General features: G+C 28.6%; 1 protein-coding gene across 1 annotated transcript; it reads left to right on the plus strand.

Annotated features, from left to right (window-relative positions):
- The first annotated feature begins 1,938 nt into the window (after window positions 1–1,938).
- On the plus strand, window positions 1,939–20,152 carry LOC129981139 (metacaspase-2-like). Its single transcript, XM_056091832.1, has 9 exons — window positions 1,939–2,055; window positions 8,528–11,783; window positions 12,619–12,713; window positions 13,399–13,463; window positions 15,148–15,430; window positions 15,511–15,691; window positions 16,672–16,949; window positions 17,283–17,513; window positions 19,378–20,152. The coding sequence occupies exons 2-9, from the start codon at window positions 8,528–8,530 to the stop codon at window positions 19,708–19,710; spliced, it is 4,722 nt and encodes a 1,573-aa protein (XP_055947807.1). The 5' UTR covers window positions 1,939–2,055; the 3' UTR covers window positions 19,711–20,152.
- Window positions 20,153–22,489: the final 2,337 nt, after the last annotated feature.

The following is a 22,489-nucleotide window of genomic DNA, read 5'->3' on the forward strand; positions in this document are numbered from 1 at the left end:
AAAAACATTATTATTATTATTTTTTGCCAATCGCTTTTTCTAAGGCCGCTAATATATATAGGTTTTATATATAGGACTCATGCTACTGTTTGCACAATTAGATTTTACCAATCTAAGTGCCTTTTCAATTTCTTGAATGGATTTTTTCTCCCATTTCAAATTTAGGTATAATTTTCAATCTATACTTCTCACCCTTTTATTTCTTATATTTACCTACCAACTGAAATATTTAAGCACTTAAAATAAAAAGCTTTCTCGTACACGTAGTATAGTAATCGCTAAAAACACGAGATTTTGATGAATCTTCAAGTTCTAGACCTTCCTGAGTTCGAAAACGCATTTTTGGAAATTTTCTGTCTGTCTATCTATGAAAAAGATAATCCAAAAATACTTTGAGCTGGGTGGATGAAATTTGGGCGTACGGTATTTATATCATATATCTAGAATTTTATCAAATCTTGAGCAAAATGCACTCAAAGAAAGTCTATATGTCAAGGCTGTTCAAAATAATTTAACACGATAACTAAAAAACTAAAAGAGCTAGATAGATAAACTTCGACACTCAGATTTAACTTTGAGCCAAATCCAACAAGGGTTTGACCTTCTGTCGGTCTGTATTTTCAGAAACATGTAAACGTAATAACTCAAAGATGCAGTGACTTAAATATATCAAATATGATATAGGATCTTGTGACTACAATTGTAGTTCTGTGTCAAATTTTTGTTTCAATCAGTTGGGAAAAACGCGCCTAAAACACAAATTCGAGTTGCGGATACTATTAACATCATGCCAGGGATTAATCGTCGAATAACTTGCTAAAAATTACATGATAGATTCAGTAAAAATGATATATTCACGTTAATAAAGGTTAATTCTTGTAAGTCAACATCATGCAAGTCGTTCTCTGAGATAGCACCTTTATGAGAGAGTATGCGCGAAAGTTTTGGGGAGACCACTTCAACTGGTTTGTAAACTAATCTCAATGATATAAATGTAATTATTTTACTTTATATAATCGTATGTAGACTCTTGCTGAAATGCACAAGAATGCAATATGATATTTTATTTCATTTGTAAAATTAAAAATTATTATTATTTTGTCATTTTTCATACATTATGTTATCAAACATTAACATATCAAATTAATATTTCTTTAGAAAGAAATGTTTTTTTTTTTTTAAATTTCTCTTTTCTTGTTTTAAAACTTTTTTGAACCACATGATTCAATATCTAAGTGTAATATCTTAATGGAAACTAGATGTTCTTGAGATGTTTCGAACATCTGTTAAGCGAACCCATTAAGTTTTCATATCTATTTACCTTTGTGTAGAATAGAAATTTGGTAACATTCTCAATAACAAATATATAAGTAATATATACATCGTTAACAGATTTACAAAAAATATAAGTAACAATATGAGCATTCTCATGAAGTATATTGGTCGATTTCGCGTTAAAAGTAGATTTTAATTAGTTTGAAAGATTCGATTATTTACATATTTTATTTTTCAGTAATTCATTATCAGACGATTTCACAAAATCTCTTAGAGAGCAAATAAAACAAATCTCCAAAAATGTCAAATTATATGAATAATTTATTCATATAATTGAAAAAGAAAATTGAATAAGAATAAATTGGGTGTTCAACAGTATGCTAAAATTTTTGTTTCATCAACCACTATGCCAACGAAGCGATCCTTAAAAATACGAATATTCGAAATTATAAATTTTTTTTTTGTCATTAGAACTGTGTTCAAAAAAGGAAAATGAGATTATTTAGTAATTTTAACAGAATATATTTTAAATTATTTTAGAAGCTTAAAGGACAATAAAATTAATTATGATCTTGCGAAGTTGTCTTAGATTCTAAAGTATCCACCGAATAAACTACATCATGATTATATTAATTTATTTAGAACAATTATCCAATAAGATCACGCGCTGCCAAATCATTGCAATGGAGGGAAATTCAAGATTTTCAACAATAACAAATGCAACACAATTTTCTAGATGCTTAATTTACATTGAGTTTTGTTTCTTTCTTCGAATTCCAGGTAAGCTCTGTTCATTATGCAAATAAAAAGTTTAAAATTATTTTATGAATTCGTGCCGTCAGATGTACTGCTTTTGTTTTGTGGTGAACTTGCAAATATTTCAGTTATAAAATAATTGCATTTATATTAAACTATAGTTTGGAATATGATGCATTTACGTATAAAGTATTTACGTTTAATTTAAAACATTTATAGTTAATTAAATTTAAATATAATTACCCAGTTAACATTTTTAAATTTGTAAGCTTTCATATCTGTTTTTATGTTTAAACTAAAAATACAGCCATTATATTTTGAAACTTCAATTTGTATGCATAGAATTCTTGTTATTTGAATTTTCGAACCTGGTGCAAATGATGAAATCGAGAATTCAATCATTGCTGTAAAACAAATATAAAGAACGGAGATTTATTTACTATGAAATCAGTTCGAAAAATTATTTTGTATAGTTGACGGATGAATTTTGAAATTCAGGAAGTTGTCATTTTTATAATTTAAGTTCCAACATTTATTGTTTACTTTATTTTATCGTTTTCCATATTTGAATTATATATATTTACAGCTTATATTTGATGTAGAATTTTTTTCTCTTTATTTTAAAGACATATTAAACAGGAAATTAAAATAGAATGCAATATCATTTTTTAATGTGTATTACATATAAGTTTATAAACGATCTATGAAGAGAATTTATCGTTTGTAAGAATTCATGAAAACGTAAAGAAATTCTATTGAAGGGAAATTTTCTAGATTTATCTTTATTTTATAGATTTTTAATAACGGATAGTTAATTTTATGGATTGTTATTAAATTTCATGTCAAGAAATGTTATTCACGAATATTTCTCAACATGTTTTGTAAGAATTGTGATGTTTTTTTACAGAAATATAGCTTTGACATTCTTTAATTGTTTAAAAAATTAAATTTATATTATGGAAGCTCTGATTTCTAAAAATTCATTCTCCATACGACCATCAGTGGAGACTCGTCAATTTCTTAAGAAAGATGGAATTAGTTGGCAAATATTGAGAATTCTTCATAGCTTGTAAACAATTAAGAAGACAAGAATATAAAGTATCTATCTTTGGGAAAAACGCAATTGCTCTAGAATAAAGTTCTGGGTCTTTTAATCGCTCATTTTAGCATAATTCTTCATAAAGTTTTTTTTTTTTTTTTTTTTTTTTTTTTTTTTCACTTTTCTATTCCCACTCATGATAACTCTTCATTAAGGCTCAAACTATTATCCAAGATTCGAAAATCTCTTTAGATTTCATTCCGATAATTGTAACTAAGATACTTTCCAATATTCCTTATATGAATAACAGATGAACTAGGGTCACGAGGTATCAATTCTTGATCAGAATCAAGCCTTTAACAAGAAAAAGAATTATGATTTGAATCATAGCTTGAAGATGATTTTTGATAAATTTTTTTACGAATTCGTCATTTTTTCCCTATAGTTTTCCATTTTATTCTTTTATTTCTGTTTATTCATGCACAATAATTTAAGATTTATATAACTGTTCTACTTTGGATAATTCATTTGTAATTTAGATCTAGCAGGATTGACGCATATAAAATGCAGTGTTCTTAAAAAAATTGTCTTTTCGTCAGTAAATATTTCTTAATAAATTAGATTCATAAGTTTTTTTTAAATTTATTTTTGGCTTTATTTGTTTTTGTACGTTCTTTGCTTCAAAATGACCAATCTAAAATTTTCCTTTGTATAATTAAAATTGATAAAAGTGATTCCGATTTTTTCCCCCTTTAGTTATAATGCTTCATTCTTTTCCTTCCTTTTATATGTAATCAAAATTATGCAGATGAGATATTTCTTTACATCACTAAATTTGTGTACAGTTTTTTATACAACTTAAATTCTAATTGTAACACTTGCAACAGATCTTTTAATTTTTTTTCTCTCTTTTCAGAAAGCCTTCATCTCGGTTAATTTTATTTTAATCTTTTGTAGTTCATTAAGCGATCTTATTATCATTAAAAAATATAAAACAATGTAATTATTCTTCATTCCGTTTTAATGTTTTATGTTACTGTGTGTTTGAGTTGCTGATATTCATCGTATCCCTGCTGACTCTACTAGTCTTTACTATAATAAAGATAAATGTGTGTTTCTGTGTATATTAGTACTCTGCAGACCAAGCACTTTAACATAGATCTACCAAACTTGGTGTGTGTATACACTTTGGAGGGAGAGACTGTGCATCTTTTAGTGAAAAGATGGTACTTTTTTTAAAAAATTGAATTGGAACATAAATGAAATTTTAAATAAATAACTGTACTAAATATCATAGTGCAAAAACAATTTTTGTCCCATCTTACTATTAATTTAGGGTTGAAATGATATTTACAATATATTCAATTTCATCCTTTATAAGGGTTTTTAGATCTTTTAAACCGAGTGAAACGAAACACTACAATTAGATATATAGTTTACCACAATGCAAATGAATACGATTTAAAGGTCCAAAAATAAAATTAATAAATGTAAAGAAAGAGAAGCACGAAATCATTACTTTATTTGCGGTGGTAAAATTTCATAAATCTCGATTCCTATTTTTAATATTTATGCAAATGGTAAGCAGTGAATTATAGAATAAATGAAATTAAAATCTAATTGTAAGGATGTACACGCAGACTAAGAATTCTTATCTAGTTAAGTATTAAGTGGATGTCGAAATCAAAAGAGAAAGCAGCGCTGCGATAATATAGAAACACCTGAATTTTCGAAATATTATTCTCTGATTCATAGCTCCAGTTCATGATACAGCATGAATTTTGTTTGTCGGAGAAGAATAAAATTATTGAATATGAATGGTTCAAAAATAAAAATCCATATTGAAGTTTAAAAATAATTTATGTCACGCATTAATGTGAGCTTATTCACACACATTTATAAAAGTTAAGAGGTTTACTAAATAACAGTTAAAATTTTTAAAACCATCCTTCCAATTTTCAGTCGGAAGATAATGCGTGGGTGCCTAATAGTTGTTTAGTAATAAGCCTAAGATCGGCTATGAATTTTCCTTTTCGTTCCATTCCTAATGACGAGAGCTTAGCCATTTGTGGAAGGAATTTTGCAATCAAAGGATGTCAATTAGTGCAGTCTTCTAATATTAACTTTGAGGTGCCCTGAATTCTACAGTTGAGCAACCGATTTCCTTAATTAAATAGGCGCGTGGAGACCTTCTTAATTGTTTGCAGAAATATTTGCTGCCGACGATTTCTGCAAAACAATTTTGAGTATGCTCAGTGCATTTTATGATAATTTCATAAGTTTTGCAGTAATTAATAGAGAATATTTTCGCACAGATTATACCAAATGCATTTTTCTGAGTAATATTTTTACAAACATCGATTTTTTTAATAAAGCAATGAATTTTATTGTTAACTAACCATCTGCTATGACTAGCATTTTCCTCTAGATTAATGGTCGTTGAAATATTCAATTAATATTTTATGTCACCTGGTTTGAATGGTTTCTCCAGCAAAATATTTTCAAGCTTCAAATTTTGAATTTCATATAACTCGTACTATTATAGAAGCTTTAAGCTGTTCTGTTCGTGGTATTATGCAATCCTTTAATTTTCTGTCATCTCTGAAATTTAAACTTTAAATTGAAATGAAAATTTAAATTAAAGTTTAAACTTTAAGTATTATTCAAATCTTAAGTAAACTTTAAATACTTGGATTTAGATTAACGCAAATTCTTTTGTTTAAATCAAATACTCATTAAAAAAAATACAGAAAATAGAATCGTTCAGCATTGAAGTCTTATTGTTACTACAGAATACTTTTATAATTTATTCAATATCTCAAAGGATTATCCTGTGAAAATTTTTATATTTTATCCTAAAATTCCATTTTTAGTTTTACTTTTAAAAGGATTTAAGGGACTAAATAATAATAATAATTATTATGTTTTCCTCAGTAAATGTACTTCTGAAAAAATAATGATGTCTAAATTTTATGCGATCCTTCGATCCTATGAACCATATTCATTTTTGTAAATTAAAAAAAAAAAAAAAACATTTCATCTTACAAAAACCAAATCAAACTGGGAGAGTATTATGAAGCGTTGAATATTACTATTTTAGGATAATTAGCAATTTCATTATGTACCGATCAGCTTTTGGGAAACGCCGGGTGTGATTGGCGTATCTTCTTCGAGACGCACAATGAAGTGGCCTACCATGACGGGTTTATATTTAAAACGCTAGCGTATCAAAACTATTTTACTAAATATGACTCATTGAATCAAAGATCTGAACAAAAATGTTAAGTTGGTAACTCATCAGAACTTAAACTCCATAAAATAACATACATTTGGACCATTTTTCTTATTAAATGTATATGCCTAATACAAATTGCTTGGAAATTAGCTCTTGGAGCCCGATTAGAGTGAGCATTTCGTACCTATATAAACCATGTTTGTTTTAAATGCTACAGAATTATTAAATTAATAATACAGATATTTTGAAAGTTCGCAGAAATGTTTTCTTGCACTTTTTTTTCTAGAAAACATCATATTTGATATTTATTTCATTCAGACACATGCTAAAAATGCATTCTTTTAAAAGTTTAGTTTGCAATGAGAGTTACCTAAATCTTTTCATTTGAACTTTTGCTAATGTGACGGCAACATGTTCATAAGAGCTAATATTTTTTTTCCATGCAAGCACAACGTGCTCGTGCAGGTTAAATTTAATTTTTATTTCGTGTGAAATAAGTAATTGCAAAATATACTTAAAATATTTTTAAAAAATTAATTATAAAAAATAAATAAAAACTAAATTTATAAAAACATTGATGTATTTGATTTGATTTTTAATTTTAAGATGATATGAAAATCCTTTTTGTACTATAACATTTTCGAATGCTATCGAAGGAGGATGTCAACATTTCGCTTAATTTTAAACTAAAAAAAACAATTGTTATTAAAATTTTTAAGAAATCGCTCTTAGGAGTACATTCTTACCCACCTATATATATATATATATATATTGATCAACCAACATAGGACCAGACCGTACAGTGCACACGTAAAATGGTGTACGTGACCGTGCCAAATTTGGTAACTAAATCAAACGGTCTAGCCTTTAGTGTGTCAACTCACTCACTCACACACATACACTATTATAAATAGAGTTTAGAGTTTGTTTCTTAAAGATTTAGATTTACAGAGGTGTTTTTTTTAATCTAATTTATAAAATAGAAAATTAACTAAATTAAAATTAATTAAAAAGGAATTCAGGAGCATGTCTGTTGAATTAAAGGAATCTCCCTTTATGTTATTAAATTAGAAACCAATGTTTTAAATGAATAATTTGCTATCTTTGTCAGACTTCTAAATCTATGAGAGATAATATATCTTTTTAATAAAGTGTCATCTAATGCTTTAGTATAGTGATATAAATGTGTGTATGTATGTATTTTGATAGTATTTTTTATAAGCAAAAATATACCTTTATTGTGTTAGTTCAACAATCTGTCCCCATTTTATATAGCATATATCCTCTGAAATGTATAACAATTAAAACTGAAAAGTATGCAAGGGAAAAAGTCGGCAATGCTATGCAAAAGTTGGTCATAGCATGATTTCTGGTGTAAAATGAAGTTCAAATATGTAGTCTGCAACTAGTCTCGTTGATAGGAACATTATAGAAACTAAAAAAATCAGGAAATCCGGTAATAAAATGCAGTGGAGATCATATAAGGAAAATTCTTAGCAACCCAACATTGAAATATAATGCTTTTAAACAAATGAAAGAATAAAGCTGTATGCATTTCGATTCTACACACACAGAATACTTATGTTTCAAAGAATTGATTATTAAGAAAAGAATTGATTAAAAAATCCAGAACAAATAATAAACGGGAACTTTCAAAAATGTTACTGTTACCCTCACTTCAAAGGACAATTAATTGGGAATTAAAAATCTTAAAATACACCACAGATCAACACAAATAAAAATCGATATATTAGAATGGTATTCGCAATGAACGACACCTTTTGCAGACAAAACATTCCAGCGTGTCTAAATATTCAAAAATGTTTTCGAATTAATTTGCTATTTCTAATAGAAAAAATGTAACTCGCTATTTAAAATCCCAAAATTCTTATTTTGCTTATTAAATATATATGTATAAAGTCAGATGTTATATAGCATTATTGGAAATACAAATCACTATTGAACATACAGCTGAAATTGTATTTCTTTTCAATTTCTTTTTTTTATTATTTTATAGTAAACGAAATTCATTACAAAATTTAACATTCGAAAAATAAGTTGCGATATATATATATATACATAAAAGAAAAATTCTTTGCACTATATTAAACTTTTTTTAAAACGATTTTGAACTTTTCAAAGGTACTAAATTGTTTAATCGCGCTTACTGTTTTAATCATGTATCCATTGTTTCTTATCAACTGAAATACTTTATTTTACAGATGGAAATTAATAAAATCTTTCACCCTGAGATATCTACCGAGAAAATGGTTATAGATGACTCATTAAAAAATGAAAGCTGTAATTCCTACTGTCCAGACTTTTCTGACATATATGATGACAATTTCGAGTTTTGGGATTTTTTACATAGCAAAAAGGATAGAAATGGAACTCTTAATCGTGATGAAGAACGATTTCAAAAAAATAACTTTTGGGATTTCTTGGGTCCATCATCAATTAAAGATCAAAATAGCCTTCTACAGAATAGTAGCGAAATCATCGATTCTACCATCACAACTCCAAATGACTCAGGGATATATTTTGAAAATGAATCTCCGTTATATCCTGAAAAGAAAACAGTTTCAAATGGTATTAATCTTCATTCACCTGAATTAAAACCAACTTCTTCAGATGATGAGTTTTGGGATTTTTTGAGCTATAATTCGCCAGTTGTAACTGTCAAAGAACTGCTGAAAGACTTGAATTCCTCAAAAGATGACAACGAATCTGGCATCAGCTTATTTTCTTCAAGATGCGATGAATCTCCTTTTCCATCAATCTCTGAATGTATGGAATCGGGGAGATCTAGTACTTTTAACAGTTCACCATCATCTGTATCTGTAAGAAGTAAACACAACCGTGGAAATGGAAACGAAGCAAAAGAATTTAATTCGAGACAAAGCTTCCACGGTGAAAAAAACTATGGCACATCGGAACAAATTATTGAGTCTAGCGATCACGCAAATTACATCGATGTCCTAAAGTACTTACAGCAAGAATGCATTGTCAGTGACAAAGAAGTTGTGTCCTCTATACCAAGTGATAAAACTTGCCTTGATAAAAACTCATTGAAAATAAATACTAAAGAAAGGTGCAAATATCAAAGAAACTTGGATGCTATATATAATGAATTAGATAAATTTAATGAAAAGCATAGTAAGGTGCAAGAGCGAAGTCTGATATCTTCAAACAAATCTCAGCTGAATGTTTCATCATCAAATCAAAAAACTGTTTATGATGCAGCAGCACCTATTCTCTCTTCAAAATCCAATTTTGATAAATTAAAAAAAGATGGGAACTCAAACGGATCGAACCCTTTTAAGCTCTGTAGTCAAGAAACAGCAGGGGTTCAACAGATAATTAACAAAAGGCATACTAAACGTTTTAAAAGAAATATTCCAAAGCATTTAGTTTCTTCTTATTTTAATACAGCTGGAAATTCTAAGCTTACTTCAACCATCTCAAGTTTAAACGCGATCAGTGATGTGAATTTCAATCAACCAAACATGCAAACATCTCTCCAAAATCTCAACTCTACAAACTCTTACCATGCAGAGAATGGAATTAAAAGTAATAGCACTTCTAAAGTTAAATCCTTTGGCATAAATCCTATAATTACCAGTAGCACAGCACCAGTAATAACAGTTACGGCTAACAATACAATAGCAAGCAATTCGTCTACAAATACTCCACCTCTTTATTTACTAATGTCATCAAACGCGGAGACTCTACAAAATCCGAATTATTCTCATTTTTTCCTAGTTATTAATAACAGTAACGGTAATTCTCAAATGAATCAACCTACTTTTATTCAAAATTCTCAAGTTATTAATGCGAACAATTTAAAAAGTACTCCAACTCAATTTGGTCAAGTACTTGCAAAAGTTAATTCAGAAAGTGCAAATAAATCTGATTGTATTGCAAAACAGAAAGTTTTGATTGTGAATAAGTCAAATAAAGCAGAATCCTCATCTTCCACTTCTGTTACAGACTCCTCAGTTTCAAACATAAAATATCAAACAATACCTCAAGTTTATTTGCCTTATACTACCCTTGTAAATTCGACTGATGGAGCCAATCAAGTCAGAGTTCAATATTTAAACAAAATTCCTGTTGTTAATAATACGATAAATATACCAGTTTCTGTAAATAATTTAGTCTCAACTTCAACAGTTCCCACTACAGTTTCAAATACGTCCATTTCTTCAATTCCTAATTCGAATTTTTACTCAGCAGTTAAAAGTTTTGGAGTTAAGGAGCAGATAACAAACTTAAAATTGGACTCAAAACCCAAAGTTACACAATCTAAATGTAGACAACCCATTTTGAAACCAATAAAAAATATTCCCCTTGGAAAAGATAAGTATGCTATACAACAAATAAGCACCCCTGTTCCAATTTGTGGTAATGAAGAACTAAACAATTCTCTAGGGTATTATTCAAATGTGAACAAGATAAATGAAAAACTTTTTCTTGAAAAATCAAATTTTGATAATAATTCAGGATCAAGAATTAACAATAATGCTTCTGAAGCATTGGAAAAGAATACCTCAAATTTTCGAAACACGTTAACGGCAATTCCAAATAAAAATTTTATTCAGCAAAATGAGACTTTACCAAATACAAACTTCACATCAACAAGTGTGACTACGTCATCAATAGGCTCAGTGAAGAAAAATACAAATTTACAAGAAAAATGTCAAATTTCTGCTACAAATTCAGTCAATGTTAATGTTGTTCCTGTTTCAAAAACTCTACAAATAAATAAAAGTGTTTCTGCTCTAAATACTATTCAAACGACGAACAGTAAAGACAAACAAAGTGCTTCGAATTTCAATTTGAATACGACAAACAGCTTAGTCCCAATGAACGGAAATTCCCAAAATAAATCTCTAGCAACATTACAAGAGCTATTTCCTCCTCCTATATCAATGGTTCCAGTATGCGTATTACCACAAACACAATCCTCCCAGGATACAAATCAAGCAGGTCCATCTAAAGTTTTAATTTTGAATGGTAATGGTAAAGAGCAGACAGTTACTCATAAACTCAAAATCGATCCAATTCCATATCGAGAACGTTCCATTTCTAAGAAGGCGAAAGAAAAACTGAAGAAAGGACGTCTTAAAACTGTTCGAGAACTTCTACAAGAACGAAGAAAAAGCTGTTCAAATCAATCCAGAAACAGTAACAAAATGAGCAAAGAAATAAGAGTACTGAGACCAGTCTTAAGACTTTCAACCTGCGATGTTCATCCTAGCACGTCTTCTCAGACAATTACAAACATTTCGAAACTGAACTCGGATGGCAATAATACTACAGAAACTGCTATCAGGAAAAGACCAAACATCCTACTGTTACCATCTTCTTCTAAAACACTAAAGAAAAACAATTTTACAGAAGTTAAACAAGGCATTTCAGTAAAAGAACAAGAATCTGAACATTTTGCAGAATCTTCTGTTTCTGAAAATATGGAAGGTAAACTCTTTTTCTAAAACTTTATTTCCCGAAAGTTTGAATATATTAGAATTATTAGTTTAAAAACATATATTAAGAAATCTGTCAGAATTTAATATCCGATTTCATCATAAATCAAATTAATTACTTATTTTCTTCCTCAGCGATTTAACACAGAAATACCTACTTTTCTTTCTTTCTTTTTGGTGGGGGGAAGGGGTTGAGGTAAGATATTTTAAAATTTCAGGGTAGAGTTAGCTTTTCGAATGTTCTTTCCAAATTTTATATTTCTGAAAAATGTTTCGATCGCGAATTACAAATCCGGGAAATAGATTTTTACTTTACTAAGCAAAATTCGTTTGAATTCATCTATTGCATTTCTTGGAAATTCTGCATCTTCTTTGAAACCTGAGCAATTCATAGTTAAATAAATTTCATTCATAATTTTATAGCGTGAATGTTATATTCTTAAATATAAAAAATATTGCTTAATTAGAAGTAACCCTGACATTATTATTCGTTTTAGATTAAAAGCAGCAATCATGATCTCATATACAGATTTTCAAGAGCACTTTTATTATATCACAGTGAAGATCAAGGGAAAATTTTTTATTATTTCATGAGGTTAATCATGTTTGACTAATTTTCTAAAATTAAAGTTTATTTAATTGAAAATACGCAATATGTTTTAAATAAATAGCTCTTTGTAAAAATAGAATATTTGTACAAGCAAACAGACTATGAATATAACAACTTTATGCATTATATTATGTCAAAAAAATATGCTTTTATAAGAGTATTTTCGATGTGTACTTATTCACTAGTGTATTTTTTGTATATATTTTTGATTCACCAGATTCTTTATCATCATATACCAGCTCTGCATTCGACAAGAAGGATAATCGTCCAAGACATTATGACATGTCTCAGCTTAATATTGGTGATTTCAGGGTAAGGATTGAATTATATTAATATTTTCTTATCATTTACTGCAAAAACAGCATGAAGTAACAAAAATAATTAAAAATATACCCGACAGCTAGAAATCACAAGGAAATCATTTGACAGTCGTTTACAATGTGGATGTTAAATCTGTGAATTGAATTTTTTTAATTTAGGTCGATTCGTTTTACTAGCTATAGTCTTAACTTATATTCGTATATTCGGACGGACTGACTTTCCGGAAAAGATTTTGCTAAAAATTTAATAGAAATATATAAATTTGATGAAAACACCGTATACTAAATTTCATCAATCTAGCTCAAAGCACTTTTGAATTATTTTTGTCACAAACCAACCTACCGACAGGCATTTTTTAAAAATGCGTTTTTCGAACTCTGGAAAGTCTAAAACGTGGAGATTGATCAAAATCTCAAATTCACCTTTTTTGACGATTATAATATTTTCTCTATATTTCATATACGAGAGAGTAAAAATAGAGTAACATAATTAGAATTTTAGAATAAACAGAAAACTATTAAGGTATGGTTTTCAGAATATAGTTAAATACATTGTTGCCAGAAGCAATGCTAAATTTTAGGAGCCAGGAAAATATTAAATATTTTATATAATCTTTACTTCTGATGAAATATTTAAATATTACTTTATTTAATGATTACAGTTTTTATTTCTGCAGGTCGATGATGATATCGATTCTTGTGGACGATTCCGAAGCAAATTTAAAGTAATTTTTAGCAAACGGTATGTTTCTGTTTCACTTCCAAATTTATTTACTGTTCTCCATTCTGTACTATTACTTTAATGTCTAGTTGTTACTTAGATATTATCCAAAATTAGCTAATTAAAATTATAGGGCTTGTAAAATTAATTTATTATGGGTAAGCGTTATATCCAAAATAAAACGTGTCCTGAAATCTAGTATAATATACTTTGTATTAATAGGGGTAGTTACAATTGTTGACAAATTATTTACCTTTTCATTTCATTAATTATATATTTAACAAAAAATTTAATGATTCTTACTCAGCTTTAAAGAAAATAGCAAAATGTACTATTATATTCTCAAAGAGGAAACTTAATGGCAATTTACTAATATAATAAAAGCTGATTTAATAAAAAAGTTTTACAAATTGATTATCACAATATAAAATATTGTTTATACTTGCAAGAGTACAAAAAAAAAAAAAAATAAATAACTGACTCATTATTCATGAAAAATTATAAAATATATCACGGAATTGTTACTGATAAAATTACTTTTGACAAAAGCTGTAAAAAATAATGTTTTTGAACGTGAAATATGCATATTCCACGCAGCCACCGAGACCAAAATACTTAAGCAGACCGGACGAAGCGTACGTGATTCAAGACACGAACGTTTCTATTCTTGTTTGTTCATAGTTGCGTTCTGTTAGAAGTACAGTAGAAAAATAAAATAATATCGCATGAACTTATTCATAGTAAAAATTTTAATTCAATATATAAATGTTAAAATGTTTTTAAAAAATATTGATAATTACGAGTGTAAACAATGTTTTCAGAAGTTGATGAATAATATACTATTTAATGAACAGAAGGGCAGTTACAGCCTTCTGTGGATAAATTTTATTTCTAATTTTTGGAAATCAAATAATTCTATGGGTTGTAATAATTAGTTAAAAAAGAATGAAAACATGTCATTAACACAAGACCAGGCGAATTATTTTGTTTGGTAAGCCAATTTTTATCAGTTATTTTTCTTTTATATGGACAGTGTGAGTCATCATATAGATATGAATTAAAAAAACAAAAGATTTCATGTGGAGTATATGTAATTTTTATTTCCCGGACTAATTAACACATTGCATATGAGACGCACTTGCTTCACGTGATGATTGACGTTTTAAATAAAAGGCTTGGTGATTTGCAAATGTATCATTATAAAAAGTTGGTTAGATTGGATCTAAATTAGAATAGCACAGAAAACAGTTATGATAACTAACAACCTTCATAAATTAGAAATGGAAAACAACTCACATAGGAACTGAAGTGAGATCAAAGGTTGTTTAAAAAAATTAAGGGTACATGTAGGAAAAAAAGGAAGAAGAAATGATGCAGTGCACAAAATATAATTCCACTTCATTCAATATGCAAAAAAACGCAATATCGAGAACGCAATATCAACTTTGCTTTAAATGTACTAAAGAAATAAATTGATTAGCTAATTTGAGAAATCGGTTTTCTTTGATGATATAATTTCGCGTTGCCATTTTTATTACTTTCAAATATATTTAAAAAATAAAATGCAATAATTTAAAGAAAAAGAGACTATACGAAATTCTATTACCTGATACTATATATTAAAAAAGTATCTAGGTGGCAGAAATAATGAAAACTTCACTTGTCCTTTTCAGATTTATTAATAAGTGACATATCTTTATTTCAGCCAGTTTTATTACGATTTCCCTGTTTCTCGATGCAATCAGTACAGCTTAAAGTCCACTGATGCATGGGAGCAGATGGCCCGTATCGCAGTTTCTTTCAAAACTGTTGTTACTATGAGTCTGAACGAAAGAACCATCGAAATCAGTATAAATGCCCCACCTACGATCACGCTGGGAAGGCTCCAGTCAAGAACGGGTATAATTCCCAATTCCACCATATATGATACAGTGATTGAAAGCGATTGCACGTGGGGCTGTATGATTCGAAGTTCATTTCATCATAAAGTAAGACTGACTAAATCATATTAGAATTTGATTTGTCAATTTGATAATTATTTTGACCTATGATACGTATGCATTGACAGATTATCCTCCGGAAGAAACAAGCGAACAAGGTAAAATCTTTTCTTTGCCACTTCGATGATAGGTTTCTCAATATAATAAACGTCAGTAGCTTATGCGAGAATGGAATAAACAGCGTCGATGAATTGTCCATTTTTGATGGAGAGCGTTCTCCAACGACACTTAAGCAAAATATCATGAAAAGTAAGTATATTTGTTGATACAAGAAAAGTTCTTATAAAATATTCGATAAGTCAATAATTATGAAACTATCGATCAAAAGGGCAATCATTATGAAATTCAATTAAAAATAAATAATTCCTCAACCAAACTAAAAAAATATGCATTGTATCTAGAGAGCACTAACTTAATCAAATTTGAAATAAATATTAAGTTTAAATGCAAAAAAGTAACCAAAAAGAAAGTAATGATGAATACGGCCTGATGACTTTTTCAAGGGTCACTCTCAGGCAAGGATTCAAACCAGGGAATTTTTTCTGTGAGGGGTCTGATTTACGTCCAAAATATTGACTCTTCGTGACCCTACTTAAAAATAGTTTCCTAAGTCTTATTTGTCTAAGTTAAACTTGATTTCGTTTATCAAATTTAATCAGAGTTTGGCATTATTTGATGAGAGCTTGTTCCGATAAGAGTTTTAGTTTAATTTTAATATTTTACTGACATTTTGATTAAATAACCATCACAGCTATTGAGTCAAGATAGCCTCGATAACTTTATAAGTGGCCGGTTGTTCAAGACACATATTATCTGGTTTAAAAAGAAAATGTTGTTCATCGAAATTTAAATAGTCAGTTGGATTGATACTAGTCAATATTGCAATTCATGAATATTTCATATTAATTAATATTTGATTTTATTAAAATAGTGTTTGTTATTAATTTGTTTTAATTAAATTTGGATTTCATACGTATCATCAGTTTATTCATACACTGGAATTCAATGAATAATTTTATTGTAAATCTTGCAAAGAAAAAGAAAGGAAACTTGCGGAAATGTACTACATTTTCATATCATAAGTAAAATTAGGAGTTGTTCTTTTTAATAAATAAGTAAAAAGCTTGGAGAGTATATTGAATTTCATTGAGAGAGAGAGAGAGAGAGAGAGAGAGAGACCATTCATTTTTAGAAATTTTTTCCTTTGACTGTAATTCTTTTATGCTCAGATAAAAAGCACTACATCCGAAGACTGTCTCATTGGGATTCTTCTGAAAATGAAGATCAGAGAACTGTTGATGAAGACGATCTAGTTTTGCTGAATCAGATGTGCTCTTGTCGAGTCAGTTGTCGCTCTATACGTTGTTCGTGCGTGAAAGCAGCTAAAAGTTGCAACTCTGTATGTGACTGCATCAATTGCGACAATCCTCTGAATATTCTGGAGACTCTTGGAATGAACTTGGATTTTTCTCTTAGTGATAGTTGCCTGTTTCAAAACATTTATCAGGTATGATAATTTATATCAGACATATGTGTGTGACTTTTTACAAAAAACATAAAGTTGATACTGATTTAACACCGAAGATTAAGAGATTTAATGTTGAATAAGAGACAGTCCATCGCTGTAGATCTCATTTCTGTACCCGTTTATACTTTAATAGGTTGCAGAATATTCATGGATATCCATTTTAATTAGTAAACAAAATGCATAAATTTTAAGTTATTATTTATTTATTAAATGTTTCTTTATATTTATCTGAATGCTGTGTTTTATTAAAATTATCTATTTTTTATCAAATATTTTTGGTATTATTTAATTTCTATCTTTAATATTTAATAGATTCCAAAACTTGTACCTTTCCTTACAAAAGAAGTGAAGCTGACATGTTGCAATACTTTTGCCCGTGTTCAAGATTGCATACCAGGAACTGTTCTTTGTCCGAATGTGGACTGTAATGTTCCACTGGAATTTTCATGGTGCAAAAAAATTGTCTGTTACCCTGAAAGGAACCCTAGAAACCATTGTTCGTTTTGTGGTCAGTGTTGTTTTTCCAGTGGTCGACATTGTATGGTGAGTTTGCGAGGTCAGATTTTTCTGAAATATGTTGATAGCTGTGTGACTTACATGTTGCTAACACCTATTATCTAATAGTGCCACAGTCATCTATAAAATTAGATGACTTCTTCTATATAATAATTAATAGATAGTACAGGAAGTATCATCTAATTAGATGATCTGGATATCAGACACAAGTCATGACAGTGAACATGTTAAGTGTCTGAAATGAAATGCAACATGCCTGAATTCAAACATTAGATTGAGGAAAATACTTTTTAATAATAACCATTAATAATATTTAATATTTAATAATATAATTTAATAAATAATTTTAATTCAGATAATATTCATTAAAACAGTTATACATCATAGTGATCGACAGTCATCTATTTTTCTGGTCAATTCATTAACCCATTAATTTATAGCTTCTGGGATTTCTTCGAAAAAAAATGAGTAAAAATGATTTTCTTAAACTTTATTTTATACCCAGTTTTGTAAACTTGAGAATAATGCAAAGAATAAAAAAAAGAGTGTAAAATTGCAACATCAGTAAGTACTATATGGTTAAATCATCCCCAATGAGACATTTCAAAACCAAATCTATTGAATTCTGCATTTCAATATTTCAATAGTAATTTGTTCCCCATATTATATGCATGGCACAGATACGGGCTACGAGGATACGTTCTATTCTGTTAATTCAATAAAATTCTGTTATCGAGAATTGTATTAAAAACTATTTTTATATTATTTAAAATGTTTCTTCGGTTAAATTTAGTTATTGAATGAAGCAAGGATAATATAAGTCACATTGATAGTCTGTTTATATTTAGTTGTCATTCATGGGTTAACAAGAGAAAATTGAAATTTTTTCATCAAAATTCTCAATCTTTAAAAATTTCGACTAACTTTGAGCTTTTTTTGATAAAGTTGCGCCATGTTTATAAGTATTATAAATTTGTTAATAGTTTTATGTCACATTCTTTCTATATTTGAATCGAAAATTTTAACCCTTTGCACTCAATTGATGCCTCTCAGGCACTATTCAAGATGGTGCATTTACGCTTTATTTATTTTTGAATTTTGATTGTTAAAAATACCTACATAATGATAAATAGATGTAGATTAATTTTTTTGGGGAAATTCAATTAAAAAATTATATATATATATATTTGGAGCCCTTGTATTAAGTAATAATTATGCATCGAATTACTTTTTCAGGAGCAAAGGGTTAAGTGTAAGAAATTTCTCTCATATTCGTGTTTAATAGCACATAAAATAAATTTGTTTATGCTGAAAAAACATATAGATTATATTATGGAATTTATAAAGGATTGCACGTATCCAATTAAGTTTTTGCAAAATGAATGGCACAATGTCTTGACAGTCTTTTTAAAACTCGATCCCCCAGAAGATATGCCTTGTGCAAGGCATATTTTATACTATATCCGTATAGAGTTAAATGATTTTTCTGGAGTAGTAAATAAATTCGTTGTGGGAGGAGGACAGTCGGCTTAAGTACCGTCTTTGTTATTCTTCCACGGTTTTCACAATGATGAGGTTCACCCAAAATGGTATCAGTATTGCTTCGAAATTAGACATGAATGAAACTTAAAGAAAAAAAAATTTGAAATAGTTCTGCTAAATATTAGTTATTAAATTGCATTGCTGAATTCTTATAAAATAAAAATATTTACACACATAAGAGAACATCACTTTTATCTACAGACAATTGCGAAGGCATTTTTCTTTCAAAACTTAACCACAGAAATGAAATTAGTCTCATATTTCTCTTTGATCAAGTTGCGTTGTTTATTATTCTTAGTTTCAAACGTATTTTTCCAAATTTATCTGTAAATTTTTTCCATTTTCACAGACTTGCAATAAATGCTACGTTTCAACATCGAAATTTCCTAATTGCCCAACTTGCGAAGAAAAGACATCTGTTGCCACTGCAAAGGATATGGAATCAAACAATTACAATTATGATAGAGATCATGATGATCATCAGAAAAGTGTTACCAAATCTGTTCAAAAACCAGAAATAATTATTTTAGATGTATTCTCAATACCGAAGACTTCCGCTAACACCGAAAATGAAGAGGAATCGTCGAATCATAAAGATTCTACGAATTGTGATGACCCAAAGATATTTAAAAACTGCAACAATTGTCAAGATTCTACAGACTCTGTGATTACGATTGACTGAAACTTATTAATCTGAAACACAAGCAATTTGAAATGAAATATTGAATGAAATGTTTTCAATTTTGTATTTTTACTATGCCATCAGCATTTTTAAAATGCTGAAATCTTCGTTTTAATGACTCTAAATTTCTCCAGATTTATAAAATGTAAAATGTTTTTATTATTTTTCAAGTTCTATTTAGTGAATCGAAATATTTAGCGTCATGTGAGAACATGAGTAAGAATAGGAAACAACTTAATATATATTTTGTTTGATCAATATTATTTATTTGCAGAGAAACGATTGCAAACATTATTTTTCTTGGAGATTTTTATTTTCATTATTAGTGATTTTATTGCTATATTTCTCTTGTTAAACCTGTTGGAAAAAATGTTGTAAAATTAAAAATGAAAAAAATTGTAAAAAAAATCAAGATTATTTATGGCAGGAGACAGTTGATGGATTGTTTTTGTAATTTAAAAGCATTGTTTCTGAAGCTGAAAAGAATAACTCAAAGTCGTTATTTCTAAATGCAAATAAAATAGATAATAAACAAACTTATTTATGCAATATTTGCATTATGTCATTCGTTTATTCCACAAAATATGAGATATAAGGAGAATCAATTAGAGTGAGCTTTCATAAAGTTACATTCAAGAGCTGTCATACAAGTTGCAGATACGCAGAATCATTAACTTTCTGAACGATTATCACCGTCAACTTCTATTTCTTTATCAGCTACGAAGTGTGACTGTATTCTCAGCATTCCTCACGGTTTTATGACTGCTACGAAAAAAGTAGATAAGACTAATAAGTATAACGGACAAATCGGTCAATATATAATATCAAAAATCCAATCCGTCATCTTTCTAATGTCGCATTTTACTGCTGACGTGTATCAATACTGAAAATGACGATCGCCGCTTTGTTCAAAAGCGGCATTTTATATTTTAGTAACGATTTTTAATCAAAATACCTTATCACAATTCGTTATCTCTGTATTAAGATTAAATGCTCTCTGTGGAAATATACAGTTGATTCCAAGCATTTATTTTACCCTCCCCCCCCCCTTAAAAAAATCAATTGAATATAGAAAATATACAATGCACAGAGGATTGAATCTGAAAACATTGAGTCATCCTCTCTAAAAAGATATAAATATACAAAATATATTTCAAAAAAATCAAAACCAAAAACATGAAAATAACTTATTTAAAAAACTAATACATTCGCTATGGCAACAATATTGGCTGCTTTTTGTAATCATCATCGTATTTTCGAATAAGTTTTCGCCTAGACTAACTTAAAAAAAATCTTAACATATAGAAACATATAGAAATTGGAGAATTTAGACATTCTCGCTGTACCTTTCAGAAGAGCTGGAAAACGTGACAAGACGCTCGTCATGTGTGAGTAAAGAAACAAAATTTTAGTATGCTCTGTATCGCTCCAACTTTTGCATTCATCAAAAACCTATAGGGCAAAAATAATAAAGTCACAAATCATAAAATATATAAAAATACACATACATAGCACATATAGAAAGAGAGAGAGATAAAAAGAAGTATATGAAACTCGTTAACAAAAAGCTCAGTATTAATCCTTATTTCAATATAAGCAAGAAAGAATTTCTATGTATAACGAGAAATTTTTTAGAAATAAGCCTTTTCTTATTCATACATCGTATTTTCATATTCTTTTCAAATGGTGCATGTCTTTGCTACTAAATTAAAGGAATTAAAATAATAATAATAAAAAAAAACGTATATAAAAAAAGGAAAAAATAAAATTTCCAGTTTTACTATTTATTATATATTTTGTTTGCAATAAAAAAAATATTTTAAATTAATAAAAGACATATTTTTTCAAAAATATATATTAGATTAAGTGTGTGGGCTGTCAAAGGAAAAGAGATGCTCATTCTTACTATACAGGCATTTCTAAATGAATTAAAGAATATCATACCAAACATTTATTTCAAACGTTTTGTAACATGGACATTTTACGGTGCCCTCTACGGAATTTCTCTGCGGTGAATATTTCATGTTCTCTATTCGTCCAGTCTCTCTTCAATCCAACCCCCCCCCCATTTGGAAAATTTACATCGTGCAGAATAACGCCCTGCAGTTATAGTAGCTGCCATTTAAAGTGACCATTTCGGGACTATTCAACTATCAAATGTTATCAATATTCTTTACAACCGAATTGTGTAAACTCCGTTATTTTTTTACCACATCAAGGGAAAAAAAACTATTTTAGATCTATTTATAATTTATTTAAAAAAAACACAAAAATTATTGCTTATTAGCAATTATTCTTTAACAATTCACTTATATATTGTTTGTATATTAATTTATTGAATGGTATTGCATACCAGGTTTCAAACTATCAGGTTCTTGACTCATTTTAAGGTTCTCTGGAGGATTTCTCCATTGACGATTTCTTCGGAATCACGAGTGATTATTGCTTGGTCGCGCTCATAAAAAACTCAAGATTAAAAAAAAAATTATATACAAAGAAGAAGCTATGGCACCGCAGAGTTACGATTTAGATAAACTTTCATACCTCTTAAGATTTTCAGTATATGCATGATTGTATTTAACTCTCAAATAAGCTTTTCCTTAAAATCCATTTTGTTCTCAGAATTCAATATTAGGCAATAGTGGTATTATGTCAATAAATTTCAAGCCAAGCTTGGGAATGCAGTTGTCTTTCAACACACAGGAAAAATGATTTTATAAGTGAAGTACGAAACCCTATGAACGTCGGTCGTTTATGTTGGTATAATATGAAGAAACGG

The sequence above is a fragment of the Argiope bruennichi genome, chromosome 8, assembly GCF_947563725.1.
Source record: "Argiope bruennichi chromosome 8, qqArgBrue1.1, whole genome shotgun sequence".
Classification (NCBI taxonomy): domain Eukaryota; kingdom Metazoa; phylum Arthropoda; class Arachnida; order Araneae; family Araneidae; genus Argiope; species Argiope bruennichi.

Excerpts from the sequence above, each read along its gene's own strand:
- LOC129981139 (XM_056091832.1), top strand. The coding sequence starts at position 8,528 with ATGGAAATTAATAAAATCTTTCACCCTGAGATATCTACCGAGAAAATG. Across the intron at positions 11,784-12,618 it reads TGTTTCTGAAAATATGGAAG|ATTCTTTATCATCATATACC; the intron begins GTAAACTCTTTT and ends TTGATTCACCAG. Across the intron at positions 16,950-17,282 it reads TGTTTCAAAACATTTATCAG|ATTCCAAAACTTGTACCTTT; the intron begins GTATGATAATTT and ends AATATTTAATAG.